General features: G+C 46.4%; 1 protein-coding gene across 1 annotated transcript in view; it reads right to left on the bottom strand.

The window, feature by feature from the left end:
- Positions 1 to 17,490, bottom strand: part of GAB2 (GRB2 associated binding protein 2) — a 143,231-nt gene that overhangs the window by 55,140 nt on the left and 70,601 nt on the right. Inside the window, exon 2 of the mRNA XM_083609875.1 lies at positions 8,624 to 8,924. Within this exon, the coding sequence (XP_083466001.1) occupies positions 8,624 to 8,924 (301 nt within the window). The remainder of the gene's footprint in view (positions 1 to 8,623; positions 8,925 to 17,490) is intronic.

Raw genomic sequence — 17,490 nt, 5'->3', positions numbered from 1 at the left:
ACAGCAGGAATCATTACATTTTCAACTCGAGGGTTAATTATGTTATCAGTAAATCAGCCAACCAAGGGGCATGTGTGGAGGTGTTGCTTAGCAACCAGTCAGAGTAACATGATCTCTAGTGCTCTGATTGGCTATGCATTTCCGAGGGAGTTTGTCCTCTGTGTGTTTGGTTGAATGTCTCCCTGCTCTGTACAAGGCCTGAACTAAGAAAGGCAAAACTTTACTTTGCCTATGGCTAAGCACTGTTTACCACAGCAAAGTGTTATTGGGATTTCTTTCTCTCTGGGCTCTGCTTTTGCTAAGTGACTTTGTGAAGCAGACACAAAGACTACTCTTCTACTCCTGCCCCTGGTCGGCATCTGTTGCATAGCTGTTTCCCTTTCTTGTGAGGAATCCTATTCGGAATAAGGGAATTTCCCTTTAAAAAGGGGAAACGTTGACAGCTATGATCTGTTGCTTGGTGGCATGCAACATAGCCATTAATACTACTAAGACTAGTCCTCATTAATTTGTCCAGTCTCCACAAAAGTGGGCAGAGAAATGAATGTAAACTTTGACATTACAGTCGTACCTTGGAAGTCGAACGGAATCTGTTCCGGAAGTCTGTTAGACTTCCAAAACATTTGAAAGCCAAAGCGCGGCTTCTGATTGGCTGCAGGAAGCTCCTGCAGCCAATCGGAAGCCCTGAAAGCCCCGCCGGACGTTCGACTTCCAAAAACAGTTCGCAAACCAGAGCACTTACTTCCGGGCTTGCGGAGTTCAGGAGCCAAAACGTTTGAGAACTAAGCTGTTCGAAAACCAAGGTATGACTGTATAGTAGGCTAGTTTCCACATGTACCAAAACATCCCTCTGTCCAGACAACCAAGAGGCATTGTCAGGTTTCAGGGGCACATCCTTGCTAGGCCAAAACATGCAAAAGGGGTGTGAAGGAGGATGAGTGAGGGGTGTGGCCTAGGGAAAACCCCAAGGGCCAGGTAGAGAGGGCTTGAGGGCTATATTTGGCCCCCACTATTGTCTTTGAAGAATGCTGGGTTGGGGGAAAGATAGGGGAATCAAGGAGGCAGTCAGGGCAGGAGAGAAGCTAGAGGATCATCACTCTTGGTGAGAAGGTTCAGCCACACGAGGATTTAGAAGGCATCTATGTGGGACGCGGGTGGCGCTGTGGGTTAAACCACAGAGCCTAGGACTTGCCGATCAGAAGGTCAGCGGTTCGAATCCCCGCGACGGGGTGAGCTCCCGTTCCTCGGTCCCTGCTCCTGCCAACCTAGCAGTTTGAAAGCATGTCAAAGTGCAAGTAGATAAATAGGTACCACTCCAGCGGGAAGGCAAACGGCATTTCCGTGCGCTGCTCTGGTTCGCCAGAAGCGGCTTAGTCATGCTGGCCACATGACCGGAAGCTGTACGCCGGCTCCCTCGGCCAGTAAAGCGAGATGAGCGCCGCAACGCCAGAGTCGGCCACAACTGGATCTAATGGTCAGGGGTCCCTTTACCCTTTACCTATGTGGGAATGTTCAGGGATGCAGGAGAGGATATATTGTCTGATTATATCCTTTTCCAGGGACGCGGGTGGTGCTGTGGGTAAAACCTCAGCGCCTAGGACTTGCCAATCGCATGGTCGGCGGTTCGAATCCCCACGGCGGGGTGCGCGCCCATCGTTCGGTCCCAGCGCCTGCCAACCTAGCAGTTCGAAAGCACCTCCGGGTGCAAGTAGATAAATAGGGACCGCTTACCAGCGGGAAGGTAAACGGCATTCCGTGTGCTGTGCTGGCTCGCCAGATGCAGCTTGTCACGCTGGCCACGTGACCCGGAAGTGTCTGTGGACAGTGCTGGCTCCCGGCCTCTAGAGTGAGATGAGCGCACAACCCTAGAGTCTGGCAAGACTGGCCCGTACGGGCAGGGGTACCTTTACCTTTACCTTTATATCCTTTTCCAACTTGTGTAAACAAGTTCACAATTTAGCAGAGTAACACTCCCCTTTTTAAACTCAGCGGAGGCTCGCTAAAGCCTCTCTAATAACTGTTCTGGTATTTTCCCCTTATTCCCTCATAAAAGATAAGACACGACACAGTCTTCTATAAAAAGAGTTTACTCACATTCTGTTCACAATTGGATCCCAGAAGGCAGACTTAGCCAACATACACTTGGAAACTATCTCATAAGGAGACAGTCCCTTTGTCCTCTCTTGGCTGGAAGCTAAGAGAGCATCTTTGGCTAAGGAGATGTTGCTTCTTCGATGCATGTAGTCAAAGAGAGAGGGATGGCTGCCCTGCCCTGTGCTTTTGTCGTTACCTGCACAGGTGAGGCCACACCCACCTCTAGTCACATGCCGAGGAAGTCTGTCCCAGCCCAGAAGGAAACAGGAAGTTTACCTGCTGGCTGGACAAACATTCCTCCCCATGTGTGAACATGTTCACTCTAGGAATGTTGTACTTGACTGCTCTTGTGTTTCACATCCCACAATCTACACCCAGAATGCATCAGGAATATCTATAAACAGCCATATGTCCTCTGTAGGCTCAAGTCCTCCTTCTTCCTGTGAACATAAAACAGCTTGGGAGCAATTGATTCCCACCTCGAGACGCCTCTCCACTCTAATGCATCCAGACACGTCTGCTGAGTTTGCGGCTGCCGAACGCCATGGCTTTTCGTTAGGCTAGTTCAGAAGAGATCCGTCTTGGCAGGTGAATTTGCTTCTTTTCCTGGGGCGCTAACCAAATGCGAGTTCCTCTCACAAGGCCCCTCTCTGCCTTTACTCGCCTGCCGCTGAACTCACTTGGTCAACGCTTGGAGCTTTTCCACTTCAAACAATTCCTCTCCTCCCTCCGGGACGAGTTTGCTCCTAGCTTGTTTTCCACGGTGCCACTGATGACAATAGCCAGACTTTGATTACACATGGAAGTTCTGTATTGATTCTGCAGAACTGGGGCTTGTTTTGCTAACGGGAACACAAACTGCAGCCCGGACGTCTGACTGATAAATGTCAAGACCAAAGTCCTGCAATGGGACATCTCCAAAAAGCCAAACAACTTGCATTCCTCAGCGAGGTGCCATCTGGTGGTCCCTCTCCCAAGAACCCAGAATATGGAAACTGGATATGAGAGCCAGTGTGGTGTAGTGGTTAAGACTCGTAATCTGGTGAACTGGGTTCGATTCCCCGCTCCTCCACATGCAGCTGCTGGGTGACCTTCAACTAGTCACACTTCTCTGAAGTCCCTCAGCCTCATTCACCTCACAGAGTGTTTGTTGTGGGGGAGGAAGGGAAAGGAGAATGTTAGCCGCTTTGAGACTCCTTCGGGAAGTGATAAGGCAGGATATCAAATCCAAACTCTTCTTAACATTGGCATGGCACCATTAGTGAAGATGCTACTTTACCGAGTTATAAGGAGAAAAAGGAGGTTCTGAAGGCATTTTTTAATTTAGTTGGACAAGAAGGAGTTTGGTCATCTTGCTATCTGTAAACACCCAACGGATAGGCAGTGAGAGAGCCAAGGGCGTGAACAACCAGGGATATATATTTTTTTAAAAGCTTGGAATCTCTCTCTCTGTAGCCTTTGGAATGTAAACACCCTTCAAAGTTTGAGGAGATGTGTCAGTGTTCTTCTCGGCATGGAAGATTTAGCACCACCCAATGACCGCTGTTCTGTTTTAATTTGGAAGAGGTATTGTTGTTGTCTAGTCGTTTAGTCGTGTCCGACTCTTTGTGACCCCATGGACCAGAGCACGCCAGGCACTCCTGTCTTCCACTGCCTCCCGCAGTTTGGTCAGACTCATGCTGGTAGCTTCGAGAACACTGTCCAACCATCTCATCCTCTGTCGTCCCCTTCTCCTTGTGCCCTCCATCTTTCCCAACATCAGGGTCTTTTCCAGGGAGTCTTCTCTTCTCATGAGGTGGCCAAAGTATTGGAGCCTCATAGCAAACTTCTAATGTTCTTACAGTCACAAAATTAAAAGACACCTGCTTCTTGGGAGAAAAGCAATGACAAACCTAGACAGCATCTTAAAAAGCAGAGACATCACTTTGCCGACAAAGGTCCATATAGTTACAAGCTATGGTTTTACCAGTAGTGATGTATGGAAGTGAGAGCTGGACAATAAAGAAGGCTGATCGCCTGTTATGTACTGAAATTCTCACCCTGGGCCAGCAGGGGGATACTGTAAATAGTTATGCAAATGAAGGATCGAAAGTGATTGGGTAGTTTTTATGCAAATGAAGGATTGAAAGTGACGTTCAGTGATTGGATAGTTTTAGAAAGTTGCTACAGTAATGTTGTACTGGAGCTCTATATAAGCAGGCTGACTGAGCCCTTCAGTTCAGTTCTGTTCTGGCCTCTGAATAAACAAGAGTTGTTTGAAGAATTGCTGTGTCATCTGATATGTTCACCCACAACTTAACATCGCTGAAGAATTAATGCTTTTGAATTCTGGTGCTGGAGGAGACTCTTGAGAGTCTCATGGACTACAAGAAGATCAAACCTATCCATTCTGAAGGAAATCAGCCCTGAGTGCTCACTGAAAGGACAGATCCTGAAGCTGAGGCTCCAATACTTTGGCCCCCTCATGAGAAGAGAAGACTCCCTGGAAAAGACCCTGGTGTTGGGAAAGATGGAGGGCACAAGGCGAAGGGGACAACAGAGGACGAGATGGTTGGACAGTGTTCTCGAAGCTACCAGCATGAGTTTGACTAAACTGCGTGAGGCAGTGGAAGACAGGAGTGCCTGGCGTGCTCTGGTCCATGGGGTCATGAAGAGTCGGACACGACTAAACGACTAGACAACAACAATGTTCTTACACAAAGTGTGCAATCCCGCTTTCCCCCAGCCCTAATGGGCAATTTTTATTAGAAACATTGTTGGGAGGCGGGGGGAAGATTAAATACTTCTTCTCCCTTGTGCACTGCTGATCATAACTTTCCCCTGCTACAATCTTGGGTTGGGTGGGTGGGTGGAAATATATAGAGGCAAATGCCCCATTGTCTCCAGAGACAGATGCGACGCCAACCAGTTTGGATGAAATGATAGTCGCTTCCCTGTGAAGAGGAACAGGCCGCAGGGAAGAAAATGGTCAGAGCAATGTATTCACACAGGTAACAAGCCAGAACAGCGGAATCATACGCTTTCTGGAGCTGTGGAAAATGGTGTAGCTACTCCACGGAGTTTAAAGAACGTCAGATATTCTGAGCTCTGAAATAAAGGGGGAAAGGAACACGGGAAGCGGAGGAAGGGAATGTTTAGCATGCAACACCAGGCAGGTGCCCTGGAAAAAAAAAAACGAGTGAGCAAAATATGGCTCTTTGACAGTAAATGTCCAGGGTGGTACCCGTTTTGCATTTTAAATTTAAGAAGAATTGGTTGGGTTTCAGAACTATGAGCTGGCTAGCGCTGGCACACTCTGATAACGTGAAGGAAGAGAAGTATCTATGCTGTCTGTTTGTAGGAGTGAATCTTCTTCCACGATTGCTGTTTGTAAATGAAGCAAATGTTAGAAAAACGCACCAGAGTCTTCAACACCCTGAAGATGCTGCTGAACTACAATTCCCATCACCCATTGCCAAATGGCCACGCTGGCAGGGGCTGATGGGAGATGCAGTCCAACAACATTTGGAGGCCCACAGGTACATCGCTCATACTCTAAGGCTGACGTAGAGCCAACTAAACCCTGCAGCGCTGCTCTTCCACTTCTTGCCATTGGGAGAAGAGAATATACAAAGTGATCTATTCCAGGAAACGCAGCGGCACCTACTTTGGCTTAATTTCACCTGGGCATGGGGACTGAGGAATTACTTATTTGTTATTATTATTATTCCTTTCCAAGAATTTATAACCCACTTTTCTCTATGAAGGTAGCCGAAGTAGTTCACAGGCAGAACAATACCACGTGAAGCTCCACAATTCTAGTTAGGTAGGTAGCCGTGTTGGTCTGACGCAGTAGAAATATATAGGGGGGAGGGAATTGTCCAGTAGCACCCTTAGAGACCTACTAAGTTTGTTCTTGGTATGAGCTTTTGTGTGCATGCACACTTCTTCTAGAGCTGTCACAATACGAACACCAACAATTGGGAAACACTGGCCTACGAGCGCTCCAGTTGGAGAACAGCCTTTACCAAAGGTGTCATGGGCTTTGAAGATGCTTGAACTCAGGACGAAAGGGAGAAATGTGCCAAGAGGAAGGCACGCTTGGGAAATCCTCACCGTGATCAGCTCCTGCCCGGAAACCAATGTTCCCGCTGTGGAAGGACGTGTGGATCCAGAATTGGCCTCCACAGTCACTTACGGACTCATTGTTAAAACTGTGTTTATGGAAGACAATCTTTCTCAGCTACGTGATCGCCAAAGAAGAAGAAGATGATATGGGGGGGGGGATTGTCCAGTAGAACCCTTAGAGACCAACTAAGTTTGCTCTTGGTATGAGCTTTCGTGTGCATGCACACTTCTTCTAGAGCTGTCACAATACGAATGCTAAAACGGTTAAGGCAATACTCAAACAGCAATACCATAAAATATAGTGGTATCTCGGGTTACATACGCTTCAGGTTACAGACTCCACTAACCTAGAAATAGTGCTTCAGGTTAAGAACTTTGCTTCAGGATGGGAACAGAAATCATGCTCCGGTGGCGTGGCAGCAGGAGGAGACCCCATTAGCTAAAGTGGTGCTTCAGGTTAAGAACAGTTTCAGGTTAAGAATGGACCTCCGGAACGAATTAAGTACTTAACCCGAGGTACCACTGTACTATAAATTCTGCAAGATCGAAACACAGTTCTAATCAAGGTTGCAGATAAGGCTGTGGCCCAAAGGCTCTTTGGAAGAGCTGCAAAGAAGAGGAGGAGGAGGAGGAGGAGGAGGAGGAGGAGGAGGAGGAGGAGGAGGAGGAGGAGGATGGACTTAATATCCCGCCTTTCACTCCGTTTAAGGAGTCTCAAAGCGGCCAACAATCTCTTTTCCCTTCCTCCCCCACAACAAACACTCTGTGAGGTGAGTGAGGCTGAGAGACTTCAGAGAAGTGTGACTGGCCCAAGGTCACCCAGCAGCTGCATGTGGAGGAGCAGAGACGCGAACCTGGTTCACCAGATTACAAGTCCACCACTCTTAACCGCTACACCACGAAGGCAGTGTGGACCCAAGCAGACCTCCTTTCGGAAGGTGTTCTGCTACCTCGGTGCCACAGCTGATAAGGTCCTGTCAAATGTAACACACCTCCACTAGCAGCACCAAATGCAGCCTTTGATGCACATCTCAAATGTTTCAGATGCTTTCAGTATCAGAGGAGGCGGTTCTTAAGCTATCTCCGTCACAGGCCATTTAAGGTCAAAATCACCACTGGGTCCCGAAACAAGCTAGAAACCAGCAAAGATCAAACATTGGCAGAGTTATGTGCTCCAAACTTCAGGCTCCAGTTAACAACCGCATTTTGGACTCACTGTACTTTTCAAACCACCTTCAAAGCAGACCCACTTGGAGCATGCAGTATTCTAATGTAATAATAATACATTTTTATTTATACCCCGCCCTTCCTGGTTTAAAAACCGGGCTCAGGGCGGCTAACAGCAAATATAAAACATTGATTAAAATGCGACTTAAAAAGAGCATAAAACAGCATAGAATACAACATAAAATGCAGCATCAATATCAATAAAATTCAAAAATTCAGGGGTCACTTTTTTTGGGGGGGGAACCCCAGTCAGTAGACACTGAATGATCACTGGGGCTAACTGGTCACGTTGTTCCTACTAGGGCCAGCAAGGAGGTGTGTGAATTAAAATTTAAATGTGGGGTCCCAGAAAGCGTTTCTTCATAGAAGAGGAAAGGGAAAAGGGAACAGAGGATCAGGCTAATTCAAATTGAAGGCCAGGTGGAATAGCTCTGTCTTACAGGCCCTGCGGAAGGAGATCAAGTCCTGCAGGGCCCTTATCTCATGGGGCAGAGCATTCCACCAGATTGGAGCCGTCACTGAAAAGGCCCTGGTGGAGGATAGTCTGGCTTCCTTATGGCCTGGGACCTTTAAGCTATTATTATTCATGGACCTTAGGGTCCTCTGTGGGACATACCAGGAGAGGCGGTCCCATAAATGTAGAAACGGCAAGGGCAAGAGCGAACATTATTATATACAGATTAAAAGGACACTATTGCAGATTTTTTAAATCGTGAAATGAAGGGCTGTGGAAGCAAGCGCTAAGGGTATGGGCTTTGTGATGCTGTAAGATGGACATGTCTATAAGAAGGGAGGACCAGGAATGGATTATTGAACAGGCTAAAGACCCTCAAAATTCAGAACGTGGTTCACCAAGAGCCTCAAAATTCAGGATGTGGTTCACCAAGAACCCCAAAATTCAAGATGTGCTTCACCAATAACCCCCAAATCCACGACGTGGTTCACCACGATCTCCAGTCATTTTTGTTCCCTGTGGACAGCTTGAAAATAATGGTTGCTTTAGACCACACAAATGCACTTGTCAACTTACCTGCTCTCATCCTAGAAAACACACGTCAGGTTTTTCACTTCTACATGTAAGAAACAACCTTTTTCACAAGAGCTAACTGCCTGTTGCTTTAAGGACTTTTTATTCTAAATGGTACCGACGTATGAAGTTAGATGCCACCTCTGTGCCATGAAATTTCGCGCATACCTGGGTTCTCCTCGGACTGGTTGAATCCACAGATCTGGCAAATGCAACGGACCCATTTGTTCATATCCTCCTCTGTTTCGGCCACAAGGTAGAAAGTCCTCTCGCTAGTCTTGATATCGAAGACATAGCTGTCCTGCAGCTCCTTCTTGTTGAAGGTCAAACCGGCGTCCACCTGTTCGCAGAAGTTGAGGTTGATCACCCGCAGGGGCTTCTTGGAGTGGTCATTCTTGTAGTACTCCAGCACATCGGGGTCTCCGCTCATTCGCCCACTGCGAAGGATGAACCATCGCTTCTTCCAGGCCTAGGAAAGAGAGAAGAGGTTGGGAAAAGTCTGAATTCCTGGAATTAAGCACCTCCTGGCTAGCATGGCTGAGCCTGTCATGTTTTTTTAAAATAATATTTTATTAATTTTCCAAAAATAAAAAATACCGTATTTTTTGCTGTATAAGACTCACTTTTCCCCTCCTAAAAAGTAAGGGGAAATGTGTGTGCGTCTTATGGAGCGAATGCAGGCTGCGCAGCTATCCCAGAAGCCAGAACAGCAAGAGGGATCACTGCTTTCGCTGCACAGCGATCCCTCTTGTTGTTCTGGCTTCTGGGATTCAGAATATTTTTTTTTCTTGTTTTCCTCCTCCAAAAACTAGGTGCGTCTTGTGGTCTGGTGCATCTTATAGAGCGAAAAATACGGTAAATATAGAATACAGTGGTACCTCGGGTTAAGTACTTAATTTGTTCCGGAGGTCCGTTCTTAACCTGAAACTGTTCTTAACCTGAAGCACCACTTTAGCTAATAGGGCGTCCGGCTGCCGCCACGCGATTTCTGTTCTCATCCTGAAGCACAGTTCTTAACCCGAGGGACTATTTCTGGGTTAGCGGAGTCTGTAACCTGAAGCGTATGTAACCCGAGGTACCACTGTAACAAAAATTTAAATAACAATATGGAAACAAAACAAAACAAATTGACTTCCCTCTAATCCCTTCCTTGGTTCCATTATTCATCGAGATACTGCATGTCCATTGTTAAGTTTATAACATGTTTAAATCACCTGTAGTCCATTCACAATAAAATTACAAGTATTCTTAAAACCCTGCTAATGTATTAACCTATGTACATTGCTTCTGTAGATATGCAGGATGAAGGATGAAGAGGTTGAATCAGTCAAGATTAAATGGGCACAAGATGTGGGACATAACATTGAAATGGCGGAATGGGAAAAATTATGGAAAAGTGATATAAAATTTACAGCACGTGTGGCGATCAAAGAAAATTACATGAAAATAATGTATACACGGTATTTAACTCCAGCAAAATGAGCAAAAATGTATAAAACTAGGGAAAGCAAATGTTGCAAATGTAAAGCAACAGAAGGGACATTTTTCCATATGTGGTGGGATTGTAAAATTATTAAGAAATTGGGAAATGATTTACAATGAAATGAAGAAAATGTTTAAAATAACCTTTGTTAAAAAACCAGAAGCTTTCTTACTAGGTATTATAGGAGTGGACTTACCAAAAGTACAAAAGAATTTGTTTATGTATGCAACAACGAGCCTATCATGTTTAATACAGCTGACTACGGTAAAAGTTCGCAACTCAGGAAGCCTTGCCAGGCAGGGTCAACTAATTCTAGATTTTGCCTCAATACTTCTAGCAGACCAATAGGGATGAATAAGCAGCCAATGTCCTGCAAACTACTCCCAAACTTTGTGCAAAGAAATCTGGGATGGATGCTCAATAAGCAGGTTGCCAGAGATATCAAAGCCATGGGGCCCAATCCACCAAAAGATTCTACAGTGGAACCTTGGTTTTCAAGCATAATCCGTTCCGGAACACCGTTCGAGTTCCGAAACGTTCGAAAACCAAAAACTCAGTATGGAAGCCTCAAATCGGAAAACTCAATATGTTTCATGTTTGACTTCCGAGGTGCGTTCAAAAACCGAAGCATTTACTTCCGGGTTTACGGCATTCGAAAACTGAAATGTTCATCAATGGAGATGTTAAAAAACCGAGGTATCACTGTGCTGCAAAAAGGATAAACAAAATGAAAAGGGCCCACACAGGACGAGTTAATGAGAGAGAAATAAAGAGAACAAGTGTGTCTGTCTGTGACAGATTTGCTGCCTCATGCAGAAAAATCTCTTGGATGGGCCTTGAACTAGCTGGAAGCAACTTTGAATGGGCAATGAATGCAGAGCTGTGATTTATGGGCGCTGTCAGTAAACTCTGGTCCAGGGCGATGAAAGGGCTGAGCAAGACCATTTGCTAACGCCTGATCTGAGGAAACATTTATTTAGCACAATTGTATCTCAAAACCTCTTCCAACTTGCTCAGGGCACAATGCACTAAAGTATATAGTCTGAATTAATTAATATACCTATACTTTGAGTCGTGTGACCTGTAACGTCGTTTTGGAGGGCTTGTAGGGGTTGAAAGTGCAAAGTCTGAACGGAAAGCCCTCCTCAACACCACCAGATTCTTTGCAAGGTTTACATTTATACAGAAAAGCTGCAATTTGCGCAGGGGTTACGTTCCTGGTCATCACACACTTCTGTTCTGCCCTGCCCTTTTAGTGACATCTTTTAGGACATTTCCAGGTCACTCCAGACTCACACTGATTCGCATCCTGAACGCATGTAAACGGAACCCGTTATTAAAAAAATGAGAGGCACAAATACAAGATGGGTGACACCTAGCTTGAGAGCAGTACATGTGAAAAGGATCTAGGAGTCTTGGTTGACCACAAACTTGACATGAGCCAACAGTGTGACGCAGCAGCTAAAAAAGCCAATGCAATTCTGGGCTGCATCAATAGGAGTATAGCATCTAGATCAAGGGAAGTAATAGTGCCACTGTATTCTGCTCTGGTCAGACCTCACCTGGAGTACTGTGTCCAGTTCTGGGCACCACAGTTCAAGAAGGACACTGACAAACTGGAACGTGTCCAGAGGAGGGCAACCAAAATGGTCAAAGGCCTGGAAACGATGCCTTATGAGGAACGGCTAAGGGAGCTGGGCATGTTTAGCCTGGAGAAGAGGAGGTTAAGGGGTGATATGATAGCCATGTTCAAATATATAAAAGGATGTCACATAGAGGAGGGAGAAAGGTTGTTTTCTGCTGCTCCAGAGAAGCGGACACGGAGCAATGGATCCAAACCACAAGAAAGAAGATTCCACCTAAACATTAGGAAGAACTTCCTGACAGTAAGAGCTGTTCGACAGTGGAATTTGCTGCCAAGGAGTGTGGTGGAGTCTCCTTCTTTAGAGGTCTTTAGGCAGAGGCTTGACAGCCATATGTCAGGAGTGCTCTGATGGTGTTTCCTGCTTGGCAGGGGGTTGGACTCGATGGCCCTTGTGGTCTCTTCCAACTCTATGATTCTATGATTCTAAAAGTATTTCAGTGGGCTGAAGATTGTATTGCTGCATTTAAAACTCAGTGTGCCCTACATTTGTCAGAGGTAGCACCACTGAGCTGAATGGGGCTTACTCCCAGGAAAGTATCCATAGGATTGCAGTCATGGCAGATGTCTCATCAGGGCTGCGAAATTGGGTCTCCCCAAATTCAAACATGCTAAGCGCTAAGTCATCCAGTGCCATATTAAACCCTATGGTGACCCCTTAGGCCGTCGAAATCTCGGGGGACCCCCCTCGCAAATGGTCTCCTAATACGTTTTTAAACTTGAGGCACACTAACTCACGGAAAGCTCAGTATCCGGAGGTTTCTTGTGTGTGCACTCTGGTGGGATAACATTGAAAGATCAAATCAATATTATTTTGATCTGTTGTCACGGGGCCCCTAAAAGGAAATCAATATTATTTTGATCTGTTGTTGCGGGCCCCCTAAAACAGCCCCTAGGCCGGGGCCCACTCTGCCTATTTGGCAATCTGGCACTGAAACTTTTCTTTACAATATGCTGGTCAGCTGGTTCCAATAATCTGAATACTAATCAATAATAATAATAATAATAATAATAATAATTTATACCCCGCCCATCTGGCTGGGCTTCCCCAGACACTCTGGGCGGCTTTCAACAGAATATTAAAATACAGTAATGCATCAAACATTAAAAGCTTCCCTAAACAGGGCTGCCTTCAGATGTCTTCTAAAAGTCTGGTAGTTGTTGTTCTCTTTGACATCTGGTGGGAGGGCGTTCCACAGGGTGGGTGCCACTACCGAGAAGGCCCTTTGGCTGGTTCCCTGCTCTCTCTCTCTCTCTCTCTCTCTCTCTCTCTCTCTCTCTCTCTCTCTCTGTGTGTGTGTGTGTGTATGTTGTACAGCATGTTTCTCCCACCTCAGGGCTGCTCCACCTCCTTCCCCTACCAACCAAGCTATTACTAAGGTCCCCCACAATTCCAATTCAGCATCTATGCATTGAAGCTGAGGTGTCTGCCCACTTTAGCTTCACTGCTATGCGGCCCCCACAAAGTTGTCTACAATGGGATGTGGCCCTTGGCCCGAAAGTCTCCCCCAGCCCTGCTTTACGCGACACCTTGGTGTTGCTTCTGCTGGTGCGGGACGATTGAAAGCCTTCTCCATCTCCTTCCCAGATAGCATAGGACCAATTTCACAAGTCTCCAAACATTCTGCGGCGCTCAATTCTATCTCCCTTTCCCCGGAAAACATCTGTTTTGTATGTAGGATGGAGCTGGCTGAGTGATGCTCGCTCCGAGGGCTGTTTCTCAGATCATGCGTCTGCCTGCCAAAGCAGCGCATGTATCTGTCGAATGCATATTGGCCCAGCTGTCAGAGACAGACAGCAGGGACTGGAGCTAGAATGCTTAAAAGCGCGAGAAACAGCGCCGGCCTTTAATCATAGGTTGTCGAGGGAGCGCAGATGAGATCCACCCAGCCCTTGAACACACAGCTGTCCCAGCTAAAGCTGCAGGCCTTCGTATGACGTGCCCCTCCATGCATAACTTGAACACACCGCAGAGAGCATCTTTTGCTATCATTCTTAGGTAAAGCTCAAGGGCACAGACCCCTGACACCAATGTCCCCTGTGCTGATTTTATAATGTATAGGTGCAATTTTGGGCCAAGTTTCTGGGCTGGGGAGACAAACTCTGGCTCATGCTGTTAGGGAGGTTTGTTCTGCATGATGAGGTCCCAACAGGATTTTCTTGAGTTACGCTCAATATGGGTTGGGCTCACTCGTAATCTATTGGCAAGAACTACCGATTACATGCACGCCAGACAATACAAAACTAAGCACCCTTTGGAGAAAGGGGATACAGCAAAGTTTTTTCCCACCCCCTCTGAGAATTCGGGGAAATGCAATGGAACTGAATGATGGAAGATTCGGGACAGCAAATCTCTTATGTTCACAAGACTAAAAAAATAAATGTATCCTACTCAATGTTTAGTGAATTTACAGGTGGCACTGTGGGTTAAACCACAGAGCCTAGGACTTGCCGATCAGAAGGTCAGCGGTTCAAATCCCCGTGACGGGTTGAGTTCCCATTGCTCGGTCCCTGCTCCTGCCAACCTAGCAGTTTGAAAGCACATCAAAGTGCAAGTAGATAAATAGGTACCGCTCCGGCGGGAAGGTAAACGGCGTTTCCGTGCGCTGCTCTGGTTCGCCAGAAGCGGCTTAGTCATGCTGGCCACATGACCCGGAAGCTGTATGCCGGCTCCCTCGGCCAATAAAGCAAGATGAGCGCCGCAACCCCAGAGTTGCTCATGACTGGACCTAATGGTCAGGGGTCCCTTTACTTTTACTCAACATTTAACATTACTTCTCTCTCTCTCTCTCTCTCTCTCTCTCTCTCACACACACCCACCCACCCACCCACACCCACAAACACAAACACACACCATTCCTTTTCTACCCCATCCAACTAGGGCAACACACTTAGAAGTCTCCTGTCACCAGTCAGTGCAATATTCAGCAACTGCAGATAATCACAACTTGTGCCGCAATTGGAAAGAGAATTAAGGTGGCAGGCATCTGCGACCTTACTGGCACTGTGTTTTAAAGTGCGTCCAACTGCCCTGCAGGCAAAGAATTAAATAAACGGTTTTTAAGTAGGAGAGGATGGGTTTAGAGTTGCACAGCCTTGAACCCAAGACCCAAGGTGAAGAAGAAGAAGAAGAAGAAGAAGAAGAAGAAGAAGAAGAAGAAGAAGAGGAGGAGGAGTTTGGATTTTATATCCCACCTTTCACTCCCCTTCAGGAGTCTCAAAGCGGCTAACAATCTCCTTTCCCTTCCTCCCCCACAACAAACACTCTGTGAGGTGAGTGGGGCTGAGAAACTTCAGAGAAGTGTGACTGGCCCAAGGTCACCCAGCAGCTGCATGTGGAGGAGCGGAGACGCGAACCCGGTTCCCTGGATTACGTGACTACCGCTCTTAACCACTACACCACACTGCACTTAACACAGTGCAGCTGGTTTCAAAGCATCGCCTCCCTCTCCAAATGTCCCCCCCATTTTTTTTTTAAACGTTCATCCCTGATTATTTGTGCTCATAATGGTATCAGGTGGTTATAGACGACACTGCTTTCAAAACTGGTTTGGCCTGCAAGTGTTTCCTCGTGGACACACTGCTTTGTTTCCTAATCAGTGCATTGCCTGTAACCTCCGGCAGAAACCCTGTGTCTTTTCATACGTCAACTGTTTCGATTCATTACTACTTTTGTCTCGTGTGCTTTTTGCTGTGCTACAGAACAAGGTTGCTGCCCCTCCTGACGGCAGTGTTGCTGCAACGCAGGGGTAGCATCAAAGGGCAACTAACAAAAGCGGAATGATGCATGGACAGCCCCATATTAATGGGAGTGCCTGGCGTGCTCTGGTCCATGGGGTCACGAAGAGTCGGACATGACTAAACGACTAAACAACAACAAAAATGCACTATTTAATGCATTAGTCACAGGTTGCGGAATACGCCCACGGATAACGCCGCCACCGCCAGACCTAATTTATTTTGTGTTTATATTTATTTATAATATTTGCATACAGCTTCTACAACCACGATGATTCCCAAAGCAGTCCCAACAGCCATTAAAAATAGTAATCAGTTAAAACAACAATTAACTAACCGCGACATTCAGCAATTAAGACGGAGTAAACAGCAGACAGAAAAGCACCACCACAGGAGTTCTCCAACAGCGGCAGACAATATCAAACGGAAGAGACCCAATGAAATAACAGGTCTTTACCCCTTTCCACCTTTTGCTTAAAAATCTCTAATGAGTAGCTGGATCAGACCAAGAGGCCACCTAGTTCAGCACCTTGCTTCTTACAGTGAGAGCAACCAGACCCCCATAGAAAACCCACAAACAAGGCAGAAAGGCAGTATGAGGTTCCGCTTTGCTCTCATGCCTAATATTGGTGCACCAGACTCAACTCCCTCCCTTCTTCCGAAAGGAAACAAGGCAGCAAACCTTGAAAGGTCAAAACAGTACAATTTAAATTAAAAGTAAAATAAAAACTGTTTAAAACATTAAAACTATCCAAGACAATTCAAATACATTTAGAAAAATCTAAAAACATATTAACAGCTTTGCAGTTCTTAATTTCATGGCCAGTATCAATCAGCCATCAAGTGCCTGGGACACAGGAATGCTTTTCAATTTCTTCTGGACGCCAACAACAAGAGAGACACACGCACCACATCAGAGGCACAAATGGGGAGCCACCACCCAAAAGTCCCTGTAATGTGTCAGTGCAAACAGGGCACCACCATGGAAGCCTTGGATGGCAATAGCCACTGAGAAGCCTATCCACCTCAATTAATGTGGCAGATCCTCCTTTTAATAATAATAATAATAATAATAAACCACCTAACCTAAAAGTCATAATCACATAGCATAGAACAGGGGTGGGCAGCCGGCACCTCCAGATAGGAGGAAAAGGGAAAGTCACCACCACCTCAAAAAGTCTCTCTTCCCCTCTTAAGATTATCACCGCTTCATATTATTCCCCCACTTCCTTCCTTCCTTGTCACAAGAGTGTGGTGGTAGCTCTGGCGGTAGCCAACATTGGTAATATCCAAAGGCAACACAATGACCAAATACAACAATGCAATGTCAATATAAACTCTTTATATAATCTAGTTGTTGTTGTTCAGTCGTTTACTCATGTCCGACTCTTCATGACCCCATGGACGATTGCACACCAGGCACTCCTGTCTTCCACTGCCTCCCGCAGTTTGGTCAAACTCATGCTGGTAGCTTCGAGAACACTGTCCAACCATCTCGTCCTCTGTCGTCCCCTTCTCCTTGTGCCCTCCATCTTACCTAACATCAGGGTCTTTTCCAGGGAGTCTTCTCTTCTCATGAGGTGGCCAAAGTATTGGAGCCTCAGCTTCAGGATCTGTCCTTCCAGTGAGCACTCAGGGCAGATTTCCTTCAGAATGGATACGTTTGATCTTCTTGCAGTCCATGGGACTCTCAAGAGTCTCCTCCAGCACCAGAATTCAAAAGCATCAATTCTTCGGCGATCAGCCTTCTTTATGGTCCAGCTCTCACTTCCATACATCACTACTGGGAAGACCATGGCTTTAACTAGACGGACCTTTGTTGGCAAGGTGATGTCTCTGCTTTTTAAGATGCTGTCTAGGTTTGTCATTGCCCCTTCCTGGATCACTGCCTTGTTGTGGCGAAGGGGCTTGAATAACTCAGAGAAGCTATGAGCTACGCCGTGTAGGGTCATCCAAGATGGACAGGTCATAGTGGAGAGTTTTGACCAAACGTGATCCACCTGGAGCAGGAACCGGCAAGCCACTCCAGTATCCCTGCCAAGAAAACTCCATGGACAAAGACTGCCTTATTATGGGTCAAATCATTGGCCCATCTAAGACAGTATTGTCCACACTGACTGGCAGCAGCTGTCCAGGGTTTCAGACAGGGTGTCTCTCTGTCAATGAGCTACA

Source organism: Podarcis filfolensis, assembly GCF_964270895.1.
Source record: "Podarcis filfolensis genome assembly, chromosome: 4".
NCBI classification, from domain to species: Eukaryota; Metazoa; Chordata; class Lepidosauria; order Squamata; family Lacertidae; genus Podarcis; species Podarcis filfolensis.
Note: the sequence above shows the minus strand (reverse complement) of the source record. Positions and strands in the feature narration are given on the sequence as shown.